This window comes from Pseudorca crassidens, chromosome 5 (assembly GCF_039906515.1).
Source record: "Pseudorca crassidens isolate mPseCra1 chromosome 5, mPseCra1.hap1, whole genome shotgun sequence".
NCBI classification, from domain to species: domain Eukaryota; kingdom Metazoa; phylum Chordata; class Mammalia; order Artiodactyla; family Delphinidae; genus Pseudorca; species Pseudorca crassidens.
This window is the reverse complement of record NC_090300.1, coordinates 74578955-74601836: the sequence shown is the minus strand read 5'-3', so window position 1 is coordinate 74601836 and position 22882 is coordinate 74578955. Positions and strand designations below refer to the sequence as shown.

The following is a 22882-nucleotide window of genomic DNA, read 5'->3' as shown; positions in this document are numbered from 1 at the left end:
TCTCTCTCACTCACTTCTTTTTTTTTTTTTTTTTTTTTTTTTTTTTTTTTTTTGCAGTACGCGGGCCTCTCACTGTTGTGCCCTCTCCCATCGCGGAGCACAGGCTCCGGACGCGCAGGATCAGCGGCCATGGCTCACGGGCCCAGCTGCTCCGCGGCATGTGGGATCTTCCCGGACCGGGGCACGAACCCGTGTCCCCTGCATCGGCAGGCGGACTCTCAACCACTGCGCCACCAGGGAAGCCCGGTAAGCCTTTTTAATAGCATAGCTTTCTCAAGGAGCTTAACCTAACTCAAAAGGGTTTCCTCTAAGTCCCATCATTCTGAATCAATGGCATCCAATAGAGCTTTTTAGGATGATGAAAATATTCTATATATCTACACTGTCCAACTTGGTAGTCCTTAACTATGCATTCATTGAGCACTTGAAGTGTGCTTGGTGTAATTGAGGAAATGAATTTTCAGTTTTATTTCTTTTTAATTAATTTAAATTTAAATAGCCACATGTGATTAGTGGAAATTATATTGAAAGGTGCAGCTATCAAAAGCTGCAAAGTTCACGGCTCCTTTCACCACTTGGATGGGAGAAAGAGGTTACTGCATGTGTGGCATTTGTGATATCCAAGGCCAAATAGCTTCAGAGAAAATACATGTTTCTCAAGCCTGATAGGATGGGGAATATTCAGTCGATCAGATCAGAAAGCAGGAAGAATATACTAATTTGAGTAAGCAAAATGCAAAGGAAGAAGAAGCACACAGGGTTTCTGGAACAAGAAAGCAATTTAAAGATAAGTCTAGCAAGTATGATTAGATCAGACTGCAGGGGATCTCGAATGCCATGCCTAGAAGTTTAGACTATTTGAGAGTGTTGAAGTATGTGAGTGTGTACATCGTCCAGGGAATACCCAACATACCATACAGTCAATGAGTTGCCCTGTGTTCTTGTTAGGTTCTGAGATGAAATTAAATGTCTACTTTTACAGAGCTGTGTACTGAATGGATCTCCACTTCCCTCTTTAAGCTTCACGATGTCCGGTTTCATTTGGATGTCTCTCTGAAAAGTTGTCATGGCTGTAGAGGAAAGCGTTGTGATAAGTGACCTCTGAGGTCCTTTCTGGTGCTGAGATTCTGATTCTGTTATGAGCCGTGCGGTCTTTTCTGTAAGATATGCTGGGATCTTAGCACTGTGGGCTTATAGGGGAGACTAAAACATTGTGAATAAAAGGATCCAAACACAGGTATGAAACTGGAGTTGGGTGGCCTCCTTACGATGCTCAGCGATGGCATAGAAATGTTTGTGTGTTGAGTGGGGGAGAGGCAAAGACAGTCACAAGAATTTCTAGGCAATGTTCATGCTCAAACTTGAGCTCTGCACAGTCATTTCAATCTGAAATTAGCTCCAAGGGAGCATTTCTAGGGGAAGGGAGGGCAGAGGAGGCCAGGGAACGTTGGCAATGGGAGAATGGAGCTTGGAAAGAGGGAGGCAGAATGTCGAAGCCAGTGGGGCTGGAATTTGAGGCAGTGTGCCAGTTTCATCTGGAGAGCAGGAGAACTGAGCAGGAAAACCAGCAAAAAGCCCTCTCCTATGGACCAGGAAGCCCTGGCAGTGGATTGGGTATGAAGGTTTCTTGGGCAGGACTCAACATCCAATACACACCAAAGCAGTGTACTCATTGCACACCCCATCTTCTTGTAGGTCAGAACCTGTGGACCTGTTGGATGCCTCTATCTGCACTGGCTCAGCATAAGGCAGGGATGAGTCCTCAGGGTTAAAGCTCCTCTGTGGCTGGGATTGGGAAAATCAGGGAATGATGGATTTTGCAATAAACTAGAATTGGCCCAAAGATGTATCTAGTAGCCATTGCTACTGAACTTGAATCTGTGTTTCCGATACTGAAAAGAGAACTTTATGGCTAAAATTACAGTAATGTCATGAAAACCTAGGCAAGGTTGTAGAGGGAAAGCCCTTAATCGACAGAGCATGGGAACATTAAGTAACCTATGATTTGATCTTGGCCCCGCCGTTATTAGTCCTGTGAGCCTCGGTAGATTTGCCTGGAATCCTGACTCCGTGAGACCTGGCTTGATAATATGACATGCCAGTCACACATGTGTGCTCTCGAGTTGAATAGACGAGGGTCTACATCCTCACCATTTAACCAGCATGCGGCCTTGGGAAAGCTGTTTAATTTTTTAAGTCTCCGTTGCCTCTACCATTAAATGGAGGAAATAACAGTATTTACATCACAAGGTGGTTGTGAGAGGTAACTAAATAGTGTATGTACACAGTGCCTGTCCCAGCGTGTGTGTCCAGGGAGAACAAGCTATTTTTATTATTGGCTTCCCCAGAGCAGTTGATATACGCTGAGAAGTTGGCCGAGTCTTGGTCTTAGTTTTCATCAGGTCACCACGCATTCAGTGTGTGTGCTGAGCACCTCCTCTCTGTCAGAACCGCACGAGGCTCTGCATCTGGAGATGAGTAAGATGAATTCCAAGGTGACTTCAAGGATAAAGAAGGCACGGCTTCTGCGCCCAAGGAGTTTGTAGGCTAGTGGGGGAGGGAGATTCATAAGCCTACAGTCAAGCCACGTGTGACATGTTACAACTCAAGACTAGGCCCAGTGCCCAGAAGTCCAGAGGCTGTGAGGACATCTGATGAGCAGAGAAGGGGTGGCACTCTGGTCGGAGGGAAGGCTCAGTGGAGAGAAGCAGGGTCAAGGACAGTAAGACGTGAGGTGGTGATCCGGGGTCTCCTTTGTTTTGCGGTGGAAGACAATTAGTTGATTCCTCAGGCACGGCCAAGAGAACCATCAGTCCCACCAAGACTGAAGCTTATTCTGAGCTTCTAGAACCCCAGTGGTGCAGCAGGAGATGGTGCCAGGAAGGGTTCTGGCCCTCTCTGCCAGGCCAACCTGTATGCCCCTCCCCTCCCCAGGTCTCTCCAAAAGATGCTGCCACCACGGCCCTGCCCCTCCTCTCCATGCTGTCCCTCCTGTGCTGCCAGCCGTCCTCCCTGACCACAGGCATCGTGTATGCACAAAGGAAGCTGAAGAAAAAGAAAATCTTCTGGGTCTCCCCACAGAGAATCAATGTGTGCAGGCAAATCAACCTCGTGTGCTTTGACAAAGTAGGAGCTAAACTTTCCAGGTTGGAGGTTAAAGATCTCTAGACACAGCCAAGCTGGGAAGCCTGTCTACCCCGGCACCCTCGTGGGACAGATGGGAACACGGAGGTCATGAAGGTCACACAGGGAGCTAGTGTGAGATCACATTCTAGAAGCCCACTTTCCTGAGTCCTGAGGAAGTGGTTTAGCCATCACATCATGAATTTCTTCCCTGTCAAATTTAATATTTTCGTGCCTGTTTTGGGATTCAAAACCGTCTCTTACTGTAATAACTTTTCTGATTGACTACATTTTTTCAGGCAAAACTTATGAGGAACATTTCTTTCTTTCTTTCTTTCTTTTTTGCGGTACGCGGCCCTCTCACTGTCGTGGCCTCTCCCGTTGCGGAGCACAGGCTCCGGATGCGCAGGCTCAGCGGCCATGGCTCACGGGCCCGGCCGCTCCGCGGCCTGTGGGACCGGGGCACGAACCCGTGTCCTCTGCCTCAGCAGGCGGACTCTCAACCACTGCGCCGCCAGGGAAGCGCGTGAGGAACATTTCTGTTCCCCGAAGTTCTTTGTCCAGAGCTTAAGCGAGCATATTCCTTTCTCCTCCGCTGCTTCTTTTTAGGAAAGGGAGGGAGGGAGCTGCCACCCGTGTTTACCCACTCCGGCCCCTCTTTTCTCCTTTGCTTCGCAGGGTGTCAAGACTCAGGACTGGGGCAGGTTGCCTGTGCTTAGAGCCTGGAAAGGTGGCAGAAGGGGAGTATGTCCAGAGAAGGGGACAGCTGTTATCGGACAGGCCCCAGGACCCCTCTCCATGGCTCTCCCACGGGGGACCTGGTGGGGCTGTAGCATCAGCTGCCTCGGCTCAGGTAGCAGGTTTACCTACTCGAAGGCAGGGCACCTGGCCCGGTCCCTCCGTGTCTTCGGTTCATTTGTATGAGAATAATCGATCAAGGCCCTGCCACTTTTTCGTTAACCCTCATTGGCAGAGAGTGCCGATAATGAGATGAGCTCTTGAGAAGCTCATGTATAGCTGAGGAAGCAGGTAAAAGGGATAGACGATGAAAATGCAGTGAAATGCGTGCTGAGGAGGGTGTGAGCCAAGCATTGGTGGGCAGTTACCTGCCACGGGTGGGAGGTCACCTCTGAGCTGTGGCTTTTGTTGTCAGACAGAATGGGCCCCATGGTGAGCAGCCCAGCAGCACAGGGATGCCAGAGCTGCAGCAGGCGGGGGGCAGGACCCTGGGTGGCGAGAACGTGGCTGTGTTGTGGGGATGCAGCTGGAGTGGAGGAACCCAATTGCTCAGGGCATGATGTGCTAAGCTAAGGAGTGGGGCCTGGTGGTGGAGGAGAATGGGAGCCCTTCTCATTTTTTAGGAAGATGGTGATATCTCTATAGGCATGTTTTATTTATTCCATATGGGGAATTGGTGAGAAAGGATGAAAGGGAGCTAAGACTGAGTCAGGAGGCTACCGTGGCACAATGGAAGAGATGGCTCCTCGTCCTAGACAAGGAGGGTAGGAATAGACAGCAGAATACAAGCTGGAGAGATGGTCCCCAGGAAGTGGCATAGCTCTTCCATTAGTTCAGTTCTCTTCTTTTCTAGTTTTCTTTGACAAAGAAGGTTCTGTAAGGTTAACTTAACAGTAGCTTCCTTTTAGATGCAGGGCCAAAGAACAGCCCCCAATAGGGATTCCTGTTACTTACCCAGCAGCCTCCCCAGTGTCTGAATATAGGAGGGAGATTTAGAAAATGCGTTCATTACTTATCTCTTTCTAACACGAATTTTTTCAGAGGTGTTTCCGTCCCGTAGAAAGCTTTTCCCTCCACAACCTCATGTGCTCCTTTGCTAGGCTGTCTTAGGGATGCTCAACAGAAGATGTGTCCAAACTCCGTATGTCATCTTATTGTGCAAAGGACTCTTGGTTGGGAATGGGCAAAATGAGAAACTAATCCTGAATTTGATACTAAGTTTCCATGTGACTTTTTAAGATAAGAAGGTTGAACTACAATGATCTCTGTTTCTTCCTAGCTTTAATATTACAAAACTCTACCAACATGATGGTGAAATAAAGCCCTACACAATTAATTGAATTTCCATCTAGTGTTATTTCAATTTAGAAGATATTCACCACTGGGCTTCTGAGTACATTTGTTCCCATATATTTCTAGTTTACGTTGGTTTGTTATACGTTCCTTAAAGCAAGTTCTCTCTTCCTTTTCTTTTTTCTTTTTTTTTTTTGTGGTACGCGGGCCTCTCACTGTTGTGGCCTCTCCCGTTGCGGAGCACAGGCTCCGGAAGCGCAGGCTCCGGACGCGCAGGCTCAGCGGCCATGGCTCATGGGCCCAGCCGCTCCGTGGCATATGGGATCTTCCCGGACCGGGGCACGAACCCGTGTCCCCTGCATCGGCAGGCAGACCCTCAACCACTGCGCCACCAGGGAAGCCCCTCTCTTCCTTTTCTATTCAATTCAGCCCAAGCCTGGGCTAGTATGTATGCTAAGTTTTCTTTTTCTATCTTATTCCCTTTAAAACAGCAACTATAATTTAGATTTTTTTTTCCATTTATGGCTAGTTTTATTGTATAAGGGTCATTTTCACATAGAGAAATAACATGGTCCCATATCTGTTTTGCTGCAGTATCATCTCTGTGTTCATGTTCAAGATATTGATGTTTAAAACATAATCTAATCATCAGAAAAACATTTCAGTTTGAATTAAGTTGCTAACTGTTTTTGAAATGGAACCACTCAAGAACATTTGGAATCTAAACACACATGTTGGGGGTCCTTATAAAATACAGGAGGGAAATGAAGCAGATAGTGTTTTATTTGTTTTTTTGTTTTGTTTTGTTTTGCGGTTTTTGTTCTTAAAGGAATAACTTACACAAAGGCATGTTAGCTCTCCATGAAGTCCAAATGAATTAATGAAACAAACATTCCTTACTTCTTTAATCCAGAAGCCCAGTACGGACTTTGTCTCTCCACATGCTTTGCAGAATTCATTTAACATTTGTCATCTGGTGGAAGTCTCCAGATGGGCTGGATTCCGGTTCTTTCTCTCCAACCTACGGGCCCCTAGACCCTGGGGCTGCTCATTTCACCCCTAAGATGAGAATGTCTCTACCCTATTTACTCAGTTGTAAGAAGTGAAAACATTGTAAGCACTTCACTGTAAAGCATGACGCTAATGCTATATGCTGTAATGATAAAAGATACCATTTGATAGAAAACTAGAAACTCCAGTGTCTTATACTGAGATGACCTTCAAGAAAAATAGTGTAAGAGACCTGGGTGTCAGTGTTGAAGAGGATATTCCCTAGTGCTTGGCAGTGCTCCGCTTGGCCTTGACCGTGCTGAGGCAGCGGTAACCACTTCCTTACTCTGACTGGGTGTTGAGCAGGCCTAATGCAATTGGCCTACTGAGTAAAGACACTGGGGTTTGTAATTAATAACTGACTGTGAAGCAATGAGCAAATTAAAAGTGCTGTGATAGTACTCAGTTCCATTTTGCTTTCTCTGTTACATTATCTGTCAAATACTTTCACATAGTCCAGCAAATCAACTCTCTCAACCATTTTCCTCTTGAGCCAACAGTAAAACCCATTCCTGGGCACTAATTAATATTTATTATTAGCACTTTACTTCCCTCTGTAGCCTTAAAGCCCTTTATCAACATTTCATTATCAATCTGGACAGTCACCATGTCTCCCATATTTTTAGGAAGATAGCTGTGAACCAGATGGCAGACTGGGAACTAAATAGTCTTGCAAAGAAAGAAAAAAATTCTGAGCTCTGGTTTAGAAAGACAGCGGGTGCCAACTGAAAAGTCAAACTCAAGCTGGTTCTTGTTGGATTTCTATCCACTAAACCTCTCTCATTCAGCAAGAGCAACGGTCACAACAATAAACAAACAAAAACGAAACACTTGCATTTTGTACTATTTAATGACTAGACTCACCTAATTTTCAACACCGTCTTTTGGGAATCATTTGTCACATGCTGAATCTTTCTTTCAGGCGCTCTTCTCTGACTTAAAATTTGATGTTTACCAATAAGGGCTTGGCCAATATTTTATAATTAGTATAAATGGAGTATAACCTTTAAAAATTATGAATTACTATATTATACATATGTAACTTATAGAATATTTTACATCAGCTATACTTCAATAAAAATAAAATATAAAAAATATAAAATTTAATTTAAAAAGGAATCTTTGAACAAATGGAGAATACAAATTTTTAAAAATCCGTCTTGGAAGAAAAAAAGAAAGCTAATGGAAAACTGAGTATCACATTTACTATGGATAAACACAATAATGAAAAAAATTTTAATCAAATAAACACATGTAATGTTAAATAAAAGGGCTCGGGACAACTAAATATACTGTAATTTCTTAGGAGCTTGAGTTTTGTGTAAATCATGATATAATTAAATCTTCTGCTAAATCATGATATAATTAAATCTTCTGCTAAATTCTGCTAATTATCTTGTAGACTGGCACTCTTACAGAAGATGGACTGGACCTCTGGGGGACTATTCCTACTGCTGACAACTGGTAGGCCCTTTAGCGAAGATGGAGTGTGTGATTGGTGGGGCTACCCAGGTGACACTTCAATTCATCCTTCTTGTGTTGAGGGATGAATCTCCCATAAAAATATACATAATGATTGGCTGGTACCAGCTCCCCATTAGTCTAACGTGCTAAATTAAATGAGTTCTAAGTTCAGAATCAGACGGGGAAAGCAGGTCTTCAAACTCCACATGAAAACTGGTATAGAATAAAGTGGATGATTAGGTAGTTGAATGAATAAAACAAAAAAGCAAAGAGTGAAATCAGGACTATGCTTAATTAAAAACCACACAGACTTCCTGGGCGGCTTGTGAGGTAGGACATCCAGAAAGGAAAACCTCCATCTCCCCCCATCATGCAGCTCACACTCTAGTTGGATAAAAGTTGCAAATGCACCCACCTGCAATGTACTACACAGGCCAGGAAAAGAATTATGATTAAGGTACAGATATCACGATACAGAAGAAGACATAATAAAGATTGCTTGATAAAAAAGACAAAAAACCACATTTCTGATTTTTATAATAACATAGTGGATAAAAGGTAGGATTCATTTTGAAAATGAATGGATCAAGGAATACCACCTGGAGGAGACAGCATTTGAGATAGGTTTTGAAGGGGGAATGGCTAGAATTTTTACAGACATGGTTTAAAAACTGGCACGAGGGAGCGGAGAGGGCAATCACATAGACACTACCCTAGAACAGAGCTAGAGACAGGAGAGACTGCCCATCTTCACAGAGTGCCCCCGAGCTCCGTTTCTTGCAGGGCTGGGACCTGCCTTCTCAGTCAGAGTGGAGATACCTCTGCTCTTAAGCTCTGGGTACCCCACCTGGGCTCCAAACTCTGGCTGAGGCTGCTGTTATTGAAGGAGTCATGTAGGCGTTCTCCAGGATGGTGACGGGACTGGGTTCAGCACTGGCACAAGAGAACAGCAGTCAGGCAGTGTGACGTTGCACAAGATACCTGGGTTCTAGCCCTATTCATGTGTCTCTGCTTCTGGCTGCTCTGATGCCCAGGCCAGGCCTTTGCCCAGACAGGTAGGGCCTCTACTGGCCAGAGCAGTGAAAGGGGAAAGGGATGTTTGCAGTTTCCACCCCTTCTCTCCCTCCCTTGCCACTGGTACTCTGAAACTTTGGGGGAAGTAGAAACCACTAGAAACAATTATTATTCAGCTCTAAGATGGGAGAAGAGAAGGTAAGGCAAGCCAGTCTGCTGTCAAATACAGGCGAAGGCCAAAGGGCCAATTAGTGAGAACTATTTGAGCCCATGCCTGCTTTTACTTGAAGAAGAAAGGAGCCAGCAGGCAGGCTTCCTTTCCATCCCTGCTACCCCATTGGCCTGGAGACTTCTTGCCTGGGTTGGGTGGCTTTGCAGAAGCAACTTTGCAGTTCACAGATGTCAGCTCTGAGCCTTCCCACAATGTGCCTTCCTGCAACACTGCCACCTTGTGGGCTGGCGGCAGGCAACCTGACAAAAGCCCCTGTGATTATACCCAAGTACTCTACTCGGAATTTATCGTACAGGGCATGGGGAGCTATTGAAGCTTTTGAGCATAGGGGTTAGGTATTATTGAAGCTTATGTTAATAAGATTTTAAGGGGCAGGGTGTGCAAAATGATTTTGTTGAAGATCTTAACTTACTAATGATCTTCTCTACCAGTTTCCAGGAAGTCCACAGCTTTGCCTCGGTCAAGGCTCTGCCCTGGGGCCCACTGTGTGTGGCCATGGCCAGCTGCCACTGTCTGATCCTTCTCGACAGGACCATCCAGGGAGATCCACTGGACCTCAAAATGTTTGAGGTCACAGCTTGAGTAAGGTGATTATTTCTTGGCTCTACTGAATGAGGAAAACTGGAAGAAATACTTACCAGGAGTTCCAAGGCATTTCTAACTTTGGTTGAAACCCAGAGAAGATTCATAACAATATGTGAATGAGGGTCTGATCCTACCTGAATTTCCCAGTCCCTGCTCCAAGACTCTATTAACTAGTGCAACATGAGCTAGGGTTCCATGATCAAATAAATTTGAGAACTGCTGTTCAAACAAAGTTAAGTTGATTTCTTTAGGATTTCTTTAATATAGTGTGGTGCATTGTGAATATTCAAGAGGGAATATAATACGCAACATTTACTAAACCTATTTCACCACAGAAAACCTTGACAGGCCAAAACATGGTACAAAACACTCTTGGAAAAACACTAGTCTAAAGCAGTACCGCTAAGGCAGTAGCCACTAGCCATGCTGGCTATTGAACACATGAACTGTGGGTATGCATCTAAGGAGCTGGATTTTAAATTTTATTTATTTTAACTAATTTAAATTTAAATAGCCACAAGTGGCTCATAGCTACTGTACTAGACAGTATAGGTCTCAAAACCAGAATGGAGGTCCCTCAATCCAATGGGTTCGGTTTCCTGAGGTGAATGTAGGTGACAGCTGAAGGTTATAAGACTCCCCCCTGGTGACTGTCATGACACAGTGGGAAAACCTCTTGATTCCGCCACTCTCTAGATGCAAGACCCCAAATCCAGAACAAGCTTCTGAGTCATGACCTCATCTGCGCATTTGGATAATAATGCCTCAGTCAGGAGCACGTTGAGACTGTGAGCCTGAAGGGGCGGCATGCATTGTAAAGTGCCCAAACCATGGAGAGTATTCATTCATTCATTAGTTAGTTAATTAACTACATTGTTCTGCCCTCCAAAAAAATGTTCTAAAGCTACTTATAGTGACACACAAAATACAGGACAGCATTTAAACAGAGTTGTAAAGGAATGAAAACAGATGACTGTACAGACATGGAGAACACCTCACAAAGAGGCTAACTCAAAGATTTATTGTAGGAAAATTGTAGCTTTCTAGAGGCCAAAGTAATAAAAGGCCAAACCTGGTAAACAGGGAAATTTCTGGTATCAGTAAATTCAAAAGAGAGCATTTGCTGTGGAGAAATGCTTGATATTGTCGACTGAAAAAAAATTCACAACCTAAAAGTCGAGAGTTATATTTTATGTGGCAGACAAAACTGAGGACTTAAGCCCAGGGCACAGTATCTCAGATAATTCTGACGGACTACAAGAGGCAAGTTGGGCGGGGAGGGGGAGCCAGGATACGTAGGAGTTTTTGCAACAAAGACCAGGTAGTCAAATCAAAAGATTACTGTTAATTAAAGGCAACAAGATATCTCAAGTTAAGGAATTCAGCACTTTTCTATGTATGGGAAAATGCAAAAGTCTGGGCTCACTGAAATCATTCCTTTGATATGCACCTCAGCTCTCTGGGGCCAGCATCCTGTGTTTTCTCATCCTGAGTCTCCTCAGGGTGCACTGTCAGGGGTGCCTGCAGAGGCTGAATGCTAGATGGCAGGCATCCTATTTCTATCCCGAGTTCCCTGAGGGCTCACCAGCTAGGCAGCTGTAATGTGCTGGCTTGATGGTTCCAATGTCCTTTGTTTGCTGATATGGCAGGAAATATTTTTATTCACAATATAAGGGCAAGACTAAAATCACTTTTCTGGATCTTAATGGAGAGGAATCAGTGTAATTTTTATAAGCAAGGTCCTTACCAGCATCATTGGTGCTGACACAGTGAGGAGTTGCACATGGTCATTATTGCTGTATGTGACTTTGATCCTGGTTCTAACAGTGCCCCCTTCTCCAATGGAGGAGGCTTGATCTCTTTGTACAAATGACATACAAGTTGGGGTCTTATGTGAGGACATAAATCTATAGTATTAGCTCTGTAAGTACTGTCTTTAAGACCAGTTATATCCACCCCAAGCAAAGAAAGTGCAAATTGTTCATTGAGTTTAAAGCTGGATGAGAAAGAGTCTCTAGTTAAATATCTTTTGGTAGTTCCTTTCACTAAGCATAACGGGGAGGGAAAATGTCCTTACAGACTCTAAGAATATTAGCACTAGAAGGGATGTCATGATATTTTCCGGAAGAAATTGAGATCTGCAGAAATGAAGTGATATCCCCAAGGTTGAACAAGTAAGTGATAGAGCGGAAACCAGATGTTGTCTCCTATTTTCTGACTTGTGCTATTTATATATCTGACTGCCTTTACCATATTTTAGCTTAATATTGGTTTCTCAGATGGTATAACTTATACTGTTGTAACACCCAAAGAATACAAATTATTTTCAAATATGCTTTCTAATTTGCTAGCAGCTAACTTGTAACTCTCTAGCTAACGAATTAAGCTAGTAGCATAGATAAAGCATAAGAAATAGTATTGTGTTTATCTCAAGACTCAACCCTCTGTCATCTGAGAGCTAGTGTGCTCAGGTATATTGGAGAGTAGATCTCCACTTCAACCCTCATCCATTTACAAGACATGCCTTTTAGGAAGAGCCAATGGGCTGTAGTTAGCACTTCCTCCACCAATTACTACTTAAAATGTAGTCACAATAATTCTGGCTTTTTGACATTTTACAATAAGTTCCTTAATATAAGTCAACACAACAGAAATTTGACAATGATGGTATTAAGATAATTGGCCTACAAGAGAAAATACATGAAAATGGTTTTGAAGAGATTAAAGTGCTATTTAGATATTTATTAGAGAGATATTTCTTTCTTATTATTTTTCTCTAAGGAATCTTATGAATGTTTTCATTTTAAAACAGATAACGGAAGATTGCAATGTAGACTACTGCAAATTTGGGATATCAGTTTCCAACATGGTAATAAAACCAGGACCAAAAGCCAGTTGGGTATGATTTGCTTTTTTAAAATTATATAAATATTCCCCCTTAAAACTGGTGAAATTCCCCTGTCTTTTACATATTTTTATATTCCTATTATTTTGCCTTATCCTAACAGTATCCATGGTCAGTTTGCTCATTCCTTCATTCCTGAATTTATCCATTAATTTATTCAACAAACACTCATGAGGTACCTATGTATGCTCGAGCACTGTGCTAAGTGCTAAGTCATAAAGTGACTTCAAAACTAGACATGCTGGGAGGGACCTTCAAGATGGCGGAGAAGTAAGACATGGAGATCACCTTCTTCCCCACAAATACATCAAAAATATATCTACATGTGGAACAACTCCTACAGAACATCTACTGAATGCTGGCAGAAGACCTCAGATTTCCCAAAAGGCAAGAAATTCCCCACGTACCTGGGTAGGGCAAAAGAAAAAAACAGAGACAAAAGAATAGGGATGGGAGCTGCATCTCTGGGAGGGAGCTGTGAAGGAGGAAAAGTTTCCATACACTAGGAAGCCCCTTCACTGGCGGGGACAGGGGATGGCCGGGGGGAAGCTTCGGAGCCATGGAAGAGAGCGCAGCAACAAGGGTGCAGAGGGCAAAGTGGAGAGATTCCCGCACAGAGGATCAGGGCCGACCGGCACTCACCAGCCCGAGAGGCTTGTCTGCTCACCCGCTGGGACCAGCGGGGCTGCGAGCTGAGGCTCGGGCTTCGGAGGTCAGATCCCAGGGAGAGGACTGGGGTTGGCGGCGTGAACACAGCCTGAAGGGGGCTAGTGCGCCACAGCTAGCTGGGAGGGAGTCCGGGAGAGTCTGGACCTGCCTAAGAGGCAAGAGACCATTGTTTCAGGGTGCGCAAGGAGAGGGGATTCAGAGCACTGCCAAAACCAACTCCAGAGAAGGGCACGAGCCGTGGCTATCAGCGTGGACACCAGAGACAGGCATTAAACGCTAAGGCTGCTGCTGCCGCCACCAAAAAGCCTGTGTGCAAGCGCATGTCACTATCCACACACACCCTCCCCAACCTGGGAGGCTGTGCAGCCCGCCACTGCCAGGGTCCCGTGATCCAGGGACAACTTCCCAGGGAGAGCACGCGGCACGCCTCAGGCTGTTGCAACATCATGCTGGCCTCTGCTGACACAGGCTCACCCTGCATTCCAATTATAACTACCGCTCCCTTCCCTCCCCTCTGGCCTGAGTAAGCCAGAGCCCCCTAATCAGCCGCTGCTTTAACCCCATCCTGTCTGGGTGGGAACAGATGCCTGAGGGCGACCTACACGAAGAGGCGGGGCCAAAACCAAAGTTGAACTCCAGGAGCTGTGCGGACAAAGCAGACAAAGGGAAATCTCTCCCAGCAGCCCCAGAAGCAGTGGATTAAATCCCCACAATCAACTTGATGTACCCTGCATCTGTGGAATACCTGAATAGACAACGAATCATCCCAAAATTGAGGTGGTGGATTTTGGGAGCAGCTGTAGACTTAAGGTTTGCAGTCTGCAACTGACCTGTTCCTGATTTTTATGTTTATCTTAGTATAGTTTTTAGCACTTGTAATCATTGGTGATTTTGTTTATTGGTTTGGTTGCTCTCTTCTTTTAATTAAATATTATTACTTTTTAATTTTTTTATTTTAATAATTTTATTTTTTTAATTTATTTTTTTTTTAAATTTTTTTCTCCTTTTTCTTTGGAGCCATGTGACTGATAGGCTCTTGGTGCTCTGGCCTGGTGTCAGGCCTGAGCCTCTGAGGTGGGAGAGCCGAGTTCAGAATCTGGACTACCAGAGACATCCCGGCCCCATGTAATATCAATTGGCGAAAGCTCTCCCTGAGATCTCCGTCTCAACGCTAAGACCCAGCTCCACCCAACGGCCAGCAACCTCCAGTGCTAGACGCCCCAAGCCAAACAACTAGCAAGACAGGAACACAACCCCACCCATTAGCAGAGAGGCTACCTAAGGTATTACTAACTTCACAGATACCCCAAAACACACCACCGGACACAGTCCTGCCCATGAGAAAGACAAGATCCAGCCTCATCCACCAGAACACAGGCACCAGTCCCCTCCACCAGGAAGCCTACACAACCCACTGAACCAACCTTACCCACTGGGGGCACACACCAAAAACAATGGGAACTATGAACCTGCAGCCTGTGAAAAGGAGACCCAAACACAGTAAGCTAAGCAAAATGAGAAGACAGAGAAATATGCAGCAGATGAGGGAGCAAGGTAAAAACCCACCAGACCAAACAAATAAAGAGGACATAGGCAGTCTACCTGAAAAGAATTCAGAGAAATGATAGTAAAGATGATCCAAAATCTTGGAAATAGAATGGAGAAAATAAAAGAAACGTTTAACAAGGACCTAGAAGAAATAAAGAGCACACAAACAATGATGAACACCACAATAAATGAAATTAAAAATTCTCTAAAAGGAATCAATAGCAGAATAAATGAAGCAGAAGAACAGATAAGTGACCTGGAAGATAAATAGTGGAAATAATTACCACACAGCAGAATGAAGAAAAAAGAATAAAAAGAATTGAGGACAGTCTCAGAGACCTCTGGGACAACATTAAACACACCAACATTCAAATTATAGGGGTCCCAGAAGGAGAAGAGAAAAAGAAAGGGTCTGAAAAAATATTTGAAGAGATTATAGTTGAAAACTTCCCTAACATGGAAAAAGAAATAGTCAAGTCCAGGAAGCACAGAGAGTCCCATACAGGTTAAATCCAAGGAGAAACACTCCAAGACACATATTAATCAAACTATCAAAAATTAGATACAAAGAAAAAATATTAAAAGCAGCAAGGGAAAAACAACAAATAACACACAAGAGAATCCCCATGAGGTTAACAGCTGATCTTTTAGCAGAAACTCTGCAAGCCAGAAGGGAGTGGCAGGACATATTTAGAGTCACGAAAGGGAAAAACCTACAACCAAGATTACTCTACCAAGCAAGGACCTCATTCAGATTTGATGGAGAAATTAAAACCTTTACAGACAAGCAAAAGCTAAGAGAATTCAGCACCACCAAACGAGTTTTACAACAAATGCTAAAGGAACTTCTCTAGGCAGGAAACGCAAGAGAAGGAAAAGACCTACAAAAACAAACTCAAAACAATTAAGAAAATGGTAATAGGAACATACATATCGACAATTACCTTAAATGTAAATGGATTAAATGCTCCAACCAAAAGACAGACTGGCTGAATGGATACAAAAACATGACCCCGTATATATGCTGTCTACAAGAGACCCACTTCAGACCTAGGGACACATACAGACTGAAAGTAAGGGGATGGAAAAAGATATTCCATGCAAATGGAAATCAAAAGAAAGCTGGAGTAGCAATTCTCATATCAGAAAAAAAGAGACTTTAAAATAAAGACTATTACAAGAGACAAAGAAGGACACTACATAATGATCATGGGATCAATCCAAGAAGAAGATATAACAATTTTAAATATTTATGCACCCAACATAGGGAACCTCAATACATAAGGCAAATGCTAACAGCCATAAAAGGGGAAGTTGACAGTAACAGAATAACAATAGGGGACTTTAACAACCACTTTCAGCAATGTACAAGTCATCCAAAATGAAAATAAATAAGGAAACACAAGCTTTAAATGACACATTAAACCAGATGGACTTGATATATACAGGACAGTCCATCCATAACAACAGAATACACTTTCTTCTCAAGTGCTCATGGAACATTCTCCAGGGTGGGTCATATCTTGGGTCACAAATCAAGCCTTGGTAAATTTAAGAAAATTGGAATCGTACCAAGTACCTTTTCCAACCACAAAACTATGAGACTAGTTATCAATGATAAGAAAAGAAAAACTGTAAAAAGTACAAACACATGGAGGCTAAACAGTATGTTACTAAATAACCAAGAGATCCCTGAAGAAATAAAACAGGAAATAAAAAAATATCTAGAAACAAATGACAATGAAAACACGATGACGCAAAACCTATGGGATGCAGCAAAAGCAGTTCTAAGAGGGAAGTTTATAACAATACAATCCTACTTCAAGAAACAACAAACATCTCAAATAAACAACCTAACCTTGCACCTAAAGCAATTAGAGAAAGAAGAACAAAAAAACCCCCAAAGTTAGCAGAAGGAAAGAAATCATAAAGATCAGATCAGAAATAAATGAAAAAGAAATGAAGGAAACAATAGCAAAAATCTATAAAACTAAAAGCTGGGACAGACACCAAAAACAACGGGAACTTGTTCTTTGAGAAGATAAACAAAATTGATAAACCATTAGCCAGACTCATCAAGTAAAAAAAGGAGAAGGCTCAAATCAACAGAATTAGAAATGAAAAAGGAGAAGTAACAACTGACACTGCAGATATACAAAGGTTCATGAGAGATTACTACAAGCAACTATATGCCAAAAAAATGGACAACCTGGAAGAAATGGACAAATTCTTAAAAAACACAACCTTCTGAGGCTGAACCAAGAAGAAATAGAAAATATAAACAGACCAATCACAAGCACTGAAATTGACACTGTGATTAAAAATCTTCCAACAAACAAAAGCCCAGGAGCAGTTGGCTTCACAGGCAAATTCTATCAAACAAAGCTCTTAGAGAAGAGCTAACACCTATCCTTCTCAAACTCTTCCAAAATATAGCAGAGGGAGGAACACTCCCAAACTCATTCTATGAGCCCACCATCACCCTAATACCAAAACCAGACAAAGATACCACATAAAAAGAAAACTACAGGCCAATATCACTGATGAACATAGATTCAAAAATCCTGAAGAAACTACTAGCAAACAGAATCCAACAGCACATTAAAAGGATCATACAATATGATCAAGCAGGGTTTATCCCAGGAATGCAAGGGTCTTCAATATACACAAATCAATCAATGTGATAAACCATATTAACAAACTGAAGGAGAAAAACATATGATAATCTCAATAGATGCAGAAAAATCTTTCAACAAAATTCAACACCAATTTATGACAAAAACTCTCCAGAAAGTAGGCATACATGGAAGCTACCTCAACATAATAAAGTCCATAAATGACAAACCCACAGCCAACATCGTTCTCAATGGTGAAAAATGGAAACAATTTCCTCTAAGATCAGGAACAAGACAAGGTTGCCCACTCTCCCCATTATTATTCCACTTAGTTTTGGAACTTTTAGTCACAGCAGTCAGAGAAGAAAAAGAAGAAAAAGGAATCCAAATCAGAAAAGAAGAAGTAAAACTCTCACTGTTCGCAGATGACATGGTATTATACATAGAGAATCCAAAAGATGCTACCAGAAAACTACTAGAGCTAATCAATGAATCTGGTAAAGTAGTAGGATACAAAATTAATGCACAGAAATCTCTGACATTCCTATACACTAATGATGAAAAATATGAAAGAGAAATTAAGGAAACACTCTCATTTGCCATTGCAACAAAAAGAATAAAATACCTAAGAATAAACCTACCTAAGGAGACAAAAGACCTGTATGCAGAAAACTATGACACTGATGAAAGAAATTAAAGATGATACAAACAGATGGAGAGATTTACCATGTTCTTGGATTAGAAGAATCAACATCATGAAAATGACTATACTACCCAAAGCAATCTACAGATTCAATGCAATTCCTATCAAACTACCAATGGCATTTTTCACAGAACTAGAACAAAAAATTTCACAATTTGTATGGATACACAAAAGACCCCAAATAGCCAAAGCAATCCTGAGAAAGAAAAACGGAGCTGGAGGAATCAGGCTCCCTGACTTCAGACTATACTCAAAGCTACAGTAATCAAGACACTATGGTACTGGCACAAAAACAGAAATATAGATGAGTGGAACAGGATAGAAAGCCCAGAGAAAAACCCACACACATATGGTCACCTTATCTTTGATAAAGGAGGCAAGAATATACAATGGAGAAATGACAGCCTCTTCAATAAGTGGTGCTGGGAAAACTGGACAGCTACATGTAAAATAATGAAATTAGAACACTTCCTAACACCATACACAAAGATAAACTCAAAATGGATTAAAGACCTAATTATAAGATCGGACACTGTAAAAATCTTAGGGAAAACATAGGAAGAACACTCTTTGACATAAATCACAACAAGATCCTTTTTGACCCACCTCCTAGAGAAATGGAAATAAAAACAAAAATAATCAAATGGGACCTAATGAAACTTAAAAGCTTTTGCACAGCAAAGGAAACCATAAACAAAACAAAAAGCCAACCCTCAGAATGGGAGAAAATATTTGCAAATGAAGCAACTGACAACGGATTAATCTCCAAAATATACAAGCAGCTCATGCAGCTCAATATCAAAAAAAATAAACAACCTAATCCAAAAATGAGCAAAAGACCTAAATAGACATTTCTCCAAAGAAGATATACAGATTTCCAACAAACACATGAAAGGATGCTCAACATCACTAATCATTAGAGAAAGGTAAGTCAAAACTACAAGGAGGTATCACCTCACACTGCTCAGAATGACTATCACCAAAAAGTCGACAAACAATAAATGCTGGAGAGGGTGTGGAGAAAAGGGAACCCTCTTACACTGTTGGTAGCAATTTAAATTGATATAGCCACTGTGGAGAACAGTATGGAGGTTCCTTAAAAAACTAAAACTAGAACTACCATATGACCCAGTTATCCCACTACTGGGCATATATCCTGAGAAAACCATAATTCAAAAAATGTTCATTGCAACACTCTTTACAATATCCAGGACATGGAAGCAACAATATCCAGGACATGGAAGCAACCTAAGTGTCCATCGACAGATGAATGGATAAAGAAGATGTGGCATATATACACAATGGAATATTACTCAGCCATAAAAAGAAATGAAATTGAGTTATTTGTAGTGAAGTGGATGGACCTAGAGTCTGTCACTCAGAGTGCAGTAAGTCAGAAAGAGAAAAGCAAATACTGTATGCTAACACATATATATGGAATCTAAGAAAAGAAAAAAGGTTCTGATGAACCTAGGGACAGGACAGGAATAAAGATGCAGATGTAGAGAATGGATTTGAGTACACGTGGAGGGAGAAGGGTAAGCTGGGACGAAGTGAGAGAGTGGCATGGACATATATACACTACCAAATGTAAAATAGATTGCTAGTGGGAAGCAGCCGCATAGCACAGGGAGATCAGCTTGGTGCTTTGTGTCCACCTAGAGGGGTGGGATAGGGAGGGTGGGAGGAAGACACAAGAGGGAGGGGATCTGGTGATACATGCATACGTATAGCTGATTCACTCTGTTATACAGCAGAAACTAACACACCATTGTAAAGCAATTATACTCCAATAAAGATGTTTAAAAGAAAAAAAAGGAAAGAAAATAGAAAAAGAGAAATGCAAAAAAAAAGAAAGCTAGACATGTTGGGCTCTGTGCTGGAAGAATATGTGGACTGATAGAAAAATCAATATAGGTGCAAATAAATGCAGTATAATGTGCCAAGTGCTATAATAAAGGCTGAAGAAAGAACAGCGAGAGTCCAGAGGTGGGAGTAAATACTGTTTTTAGGAGAGAAGTACCACAGAGGTGGTGCCCTGCAAACTTGGTCTGGAAGATGACTCAGATTCCTCCAAGCAGCCAAGGGGAAGGGCCTTGCAGACCAGACAACTTGATGAGAGAATCACCTTAGACGCAGCTAGAAAAATATCAACGTTGTGACAACGTACGACTTGGAAGCCATCGCCATCTTTCAACAGTTTCCATTTTCCTGCAGCCTGCAGAGGATGCCTGTGGTCATTCAGCTGGAGGGGAGGATTATTTTTGTGTCTATATGAAAGGTGCCCCGGAGATGCTGGCTAGGTTCTGCAGATCTGAAACAGGTACTAACTGACACTTATCTCTTTCAGGAGGCAAAAATATTTTAAAAGCTCAAACACACAGAGCAAACCAACCTAAATCAATGAATGTGGAGGTGGTTATTTTCTCGGTAAGTGGGAAGTGGGCTCAGTAGATCTGCTAAGGCAGAGGTGGTAACTTAAAAGCAGAGAAGCAGTGAGTAAATGTCAGCCAGAAAAGCTCAACCACAATGGGGCATCAGAGAGGGAGGTGTGAAGCAAGCCTCAGAAGCCAGAACAGGGAACTACAGCGGGGTCAGAGGACCAGGGAGGGTGAGAATGAGGAGTGTTAAAAGGAACCAAAGAGACAGGTCTGAACCCTAGATTAATTCTGCAGACAGGGATGCTCTGTCACCTCCGGGGGGCTGGCATCACTTATGGGGTCTTAGATCAATGAGAGGAGAATATAAAAAAGATAAATCTTTTAGGAAAAAAAAAGTGATTAGAGTAAATTAGATGGTATTAGAGCAAGGTAATTGATCATTTTCACAGCAATTTCATCTTTCAGGGCCAGATTTTGAGCTGATTTGTATTGTTTCTTAGTCTTATAAACATATGCACTCTCTAAGCTGCAGCCCAGATTTGTAAGAATATTGTTGCATTCAAATGAGTTCATTTGGATAAAACTGACCTTTTTACTCCTGATTTTCGTCTATATTCTCCTTACAATTGCTGATAGCCATCAACTTGTGCACAGAATTCTAAGATTTGACAAATGATTGCTTTAACTTCTCTCTCTACTTCGAGTCTTTTTTTAGAAGTCCCTCTTTTTTCTGATTTTGATCTTCCTCATAGCTCCCATTAACTCCATCCTTCACAGACTGATGGTCTGTTCTTGGCTGTTCATTTTTTTTTCAGATGTCCTTTGCCACCCCTTATTCATCTGGTAGCCCTTCCAATTCTTATTGTCCTAAATTCTGATCCTTGACATATGCTAATATCATATTCATACAGTTGGCACTTTAAAAGACCTTCAGAATCCCTTAGATATGTCTTCTTTCAAGAATCAGTAGTACACCTCCTTCGAGTCTGGAGAGGTAGTGAGTGCAAATTGAGTTCCTTATATGAAGTAGAACTCAGTATTCTTAATTACGTTCAGGAGATACATTGTCCTCAGCAGAGGACAATCTGTAGATTATTTTTTCTTTCGAAGTTTCTCAGTTTTTAAAGTTTGTTTTTGAATTGTTTATGACAAAGGAGTAAAGAAATACTGTGGAAGATTGAATAACAGATCATCTGCATCACTTATCTTTGATTTTGTGTTGCTGGTAGAGAGATCCTCACTTACATACAATTATTAACCCCTCTGCACAAGATGTGGATATCCTCGGTTCCACATTACTATTTACAACCTAAGTCTATCTACTCTAATATAATCAGTAATCACCGTCCCTTCCTTACCCTGTGTCTATTTCCCCCAACTATAAAATGTGGGATTGGGTGATCTCTAAGAAGCCTTTCGCCATGACATTTTAATCTTCTAAATAGAATCACAAATATATGCGGTTCACAAATATATGAACGGCACTCTCAGGTTTAACATTCAAGGTGTTAGCTATTCTTGAGGAAGCATAAAGACCCATAACACACAGGATTTTGTAATTTTTCAAGATACAAATTTTAATAATAAAAGTTAAGGTCATGTGTGAAGACAAGATTTATGTCGCTAGAAGTGGAATGTAGCTGCCACCCAGCTGTCACATACAAATTAAACAGTGATGTTCTCATTTAAAAGCACCAGTGAGAGAGACATTATTATAAATATGACAAAATTTAAAAATGAGGATAAATTGTGCTGGATTTCCAACTATCCCAGGTTTTCCCAGAGAATATCAGGAGCCTATTTATCATGCTTCCTAGAATATAGTTATCATTTTCAAACAGGGTTAAAGAATAGGGTTTTGATTTTTTTTTGAGTCAAATTATATTCAGCAAAAATTTCCAATTAGGAAAATCAAGATGTATAAAAAACTGACATCATAAAGGGGAAGTAGAAGAGTTTCCTGAGATGACTTAGGGGGAAAAAGAATCAGGAGCAATACCTTATCAAGATTCACCCTTTCATGAGTTTAGCCAATTTCTATTGAGCTTGACTATGTATTGGATGCCCCTCAAGGCACTGAGGATTCAGAAGTGAATAAAATCAAATCCTTGCCCTCACAAAGCTTATATCCTAATTGGGGGAAATAATTAATAAGTTAATCTATAAAATATTGTCAGGCAGTGATAAATGCCCTGAAAGAAGAAAAAAAGCAGGTTAAAAGGATTTTAAAAATGACAGAGAGCACCGTATTACATGGGGAGATTAGGGAAGTCCTCTGAGGGGGTAACATTTGAACAGAGATCTGAGTAAAGTCAGGGAGCAAAGCATGCAAGTATCCAGGGACGGAGCACTGCAGGCAATAGGAATAGTGGAGGCAACAGGCCTCGACACAGGATTTTGCTAGAATGTTGTAGAATCCCGAGATACCCAAGTGCCTGAAGCAGTGAAAAAGCGAAGAGTCATAAAACAGAGACTCAAAGCAGAATACATTGGTGAGAAGATTTTGGAATTTTTCTTTTAGTTCTAGTTAATGAGAAAATATTAATCCAATTTATAATAGAA

At 41.9% G+C, this 22882-nt stretch overlaps 1 protein-coding gene across 1 annotated transcript in view; it reads left to right on the top strand.

Annotated features, from left to right (window-relative positions):
* ATP13A5 (ATPase 13A5) overlaps positions 1 to 22882 on the top strand; it is a 101363-nt gene that overhangs the window by 39198 nt on the left and 39283 nt on the right. The window contains 8 exon segments of the mRNA XM_067737156.1: positions 1547 to 1614; positions 2935 to 3126; positions 7607 to 7668; positions 9346 to 9496; positions 12312 to 12398; positions 15115 to 15120; positions 20113 to 20185; positions 20188 to 20262. Coding sequence (XP_067593257.1) covers positions 1547 to 1614; positions 2935 to 3126; positions 7607 to 7668; positions 9346 to 9496; positions 12312 to 12398; positions 15115 to 15120; positions 20113 to 20185; positions 20188 to 20262 — 714 coding nt within the window.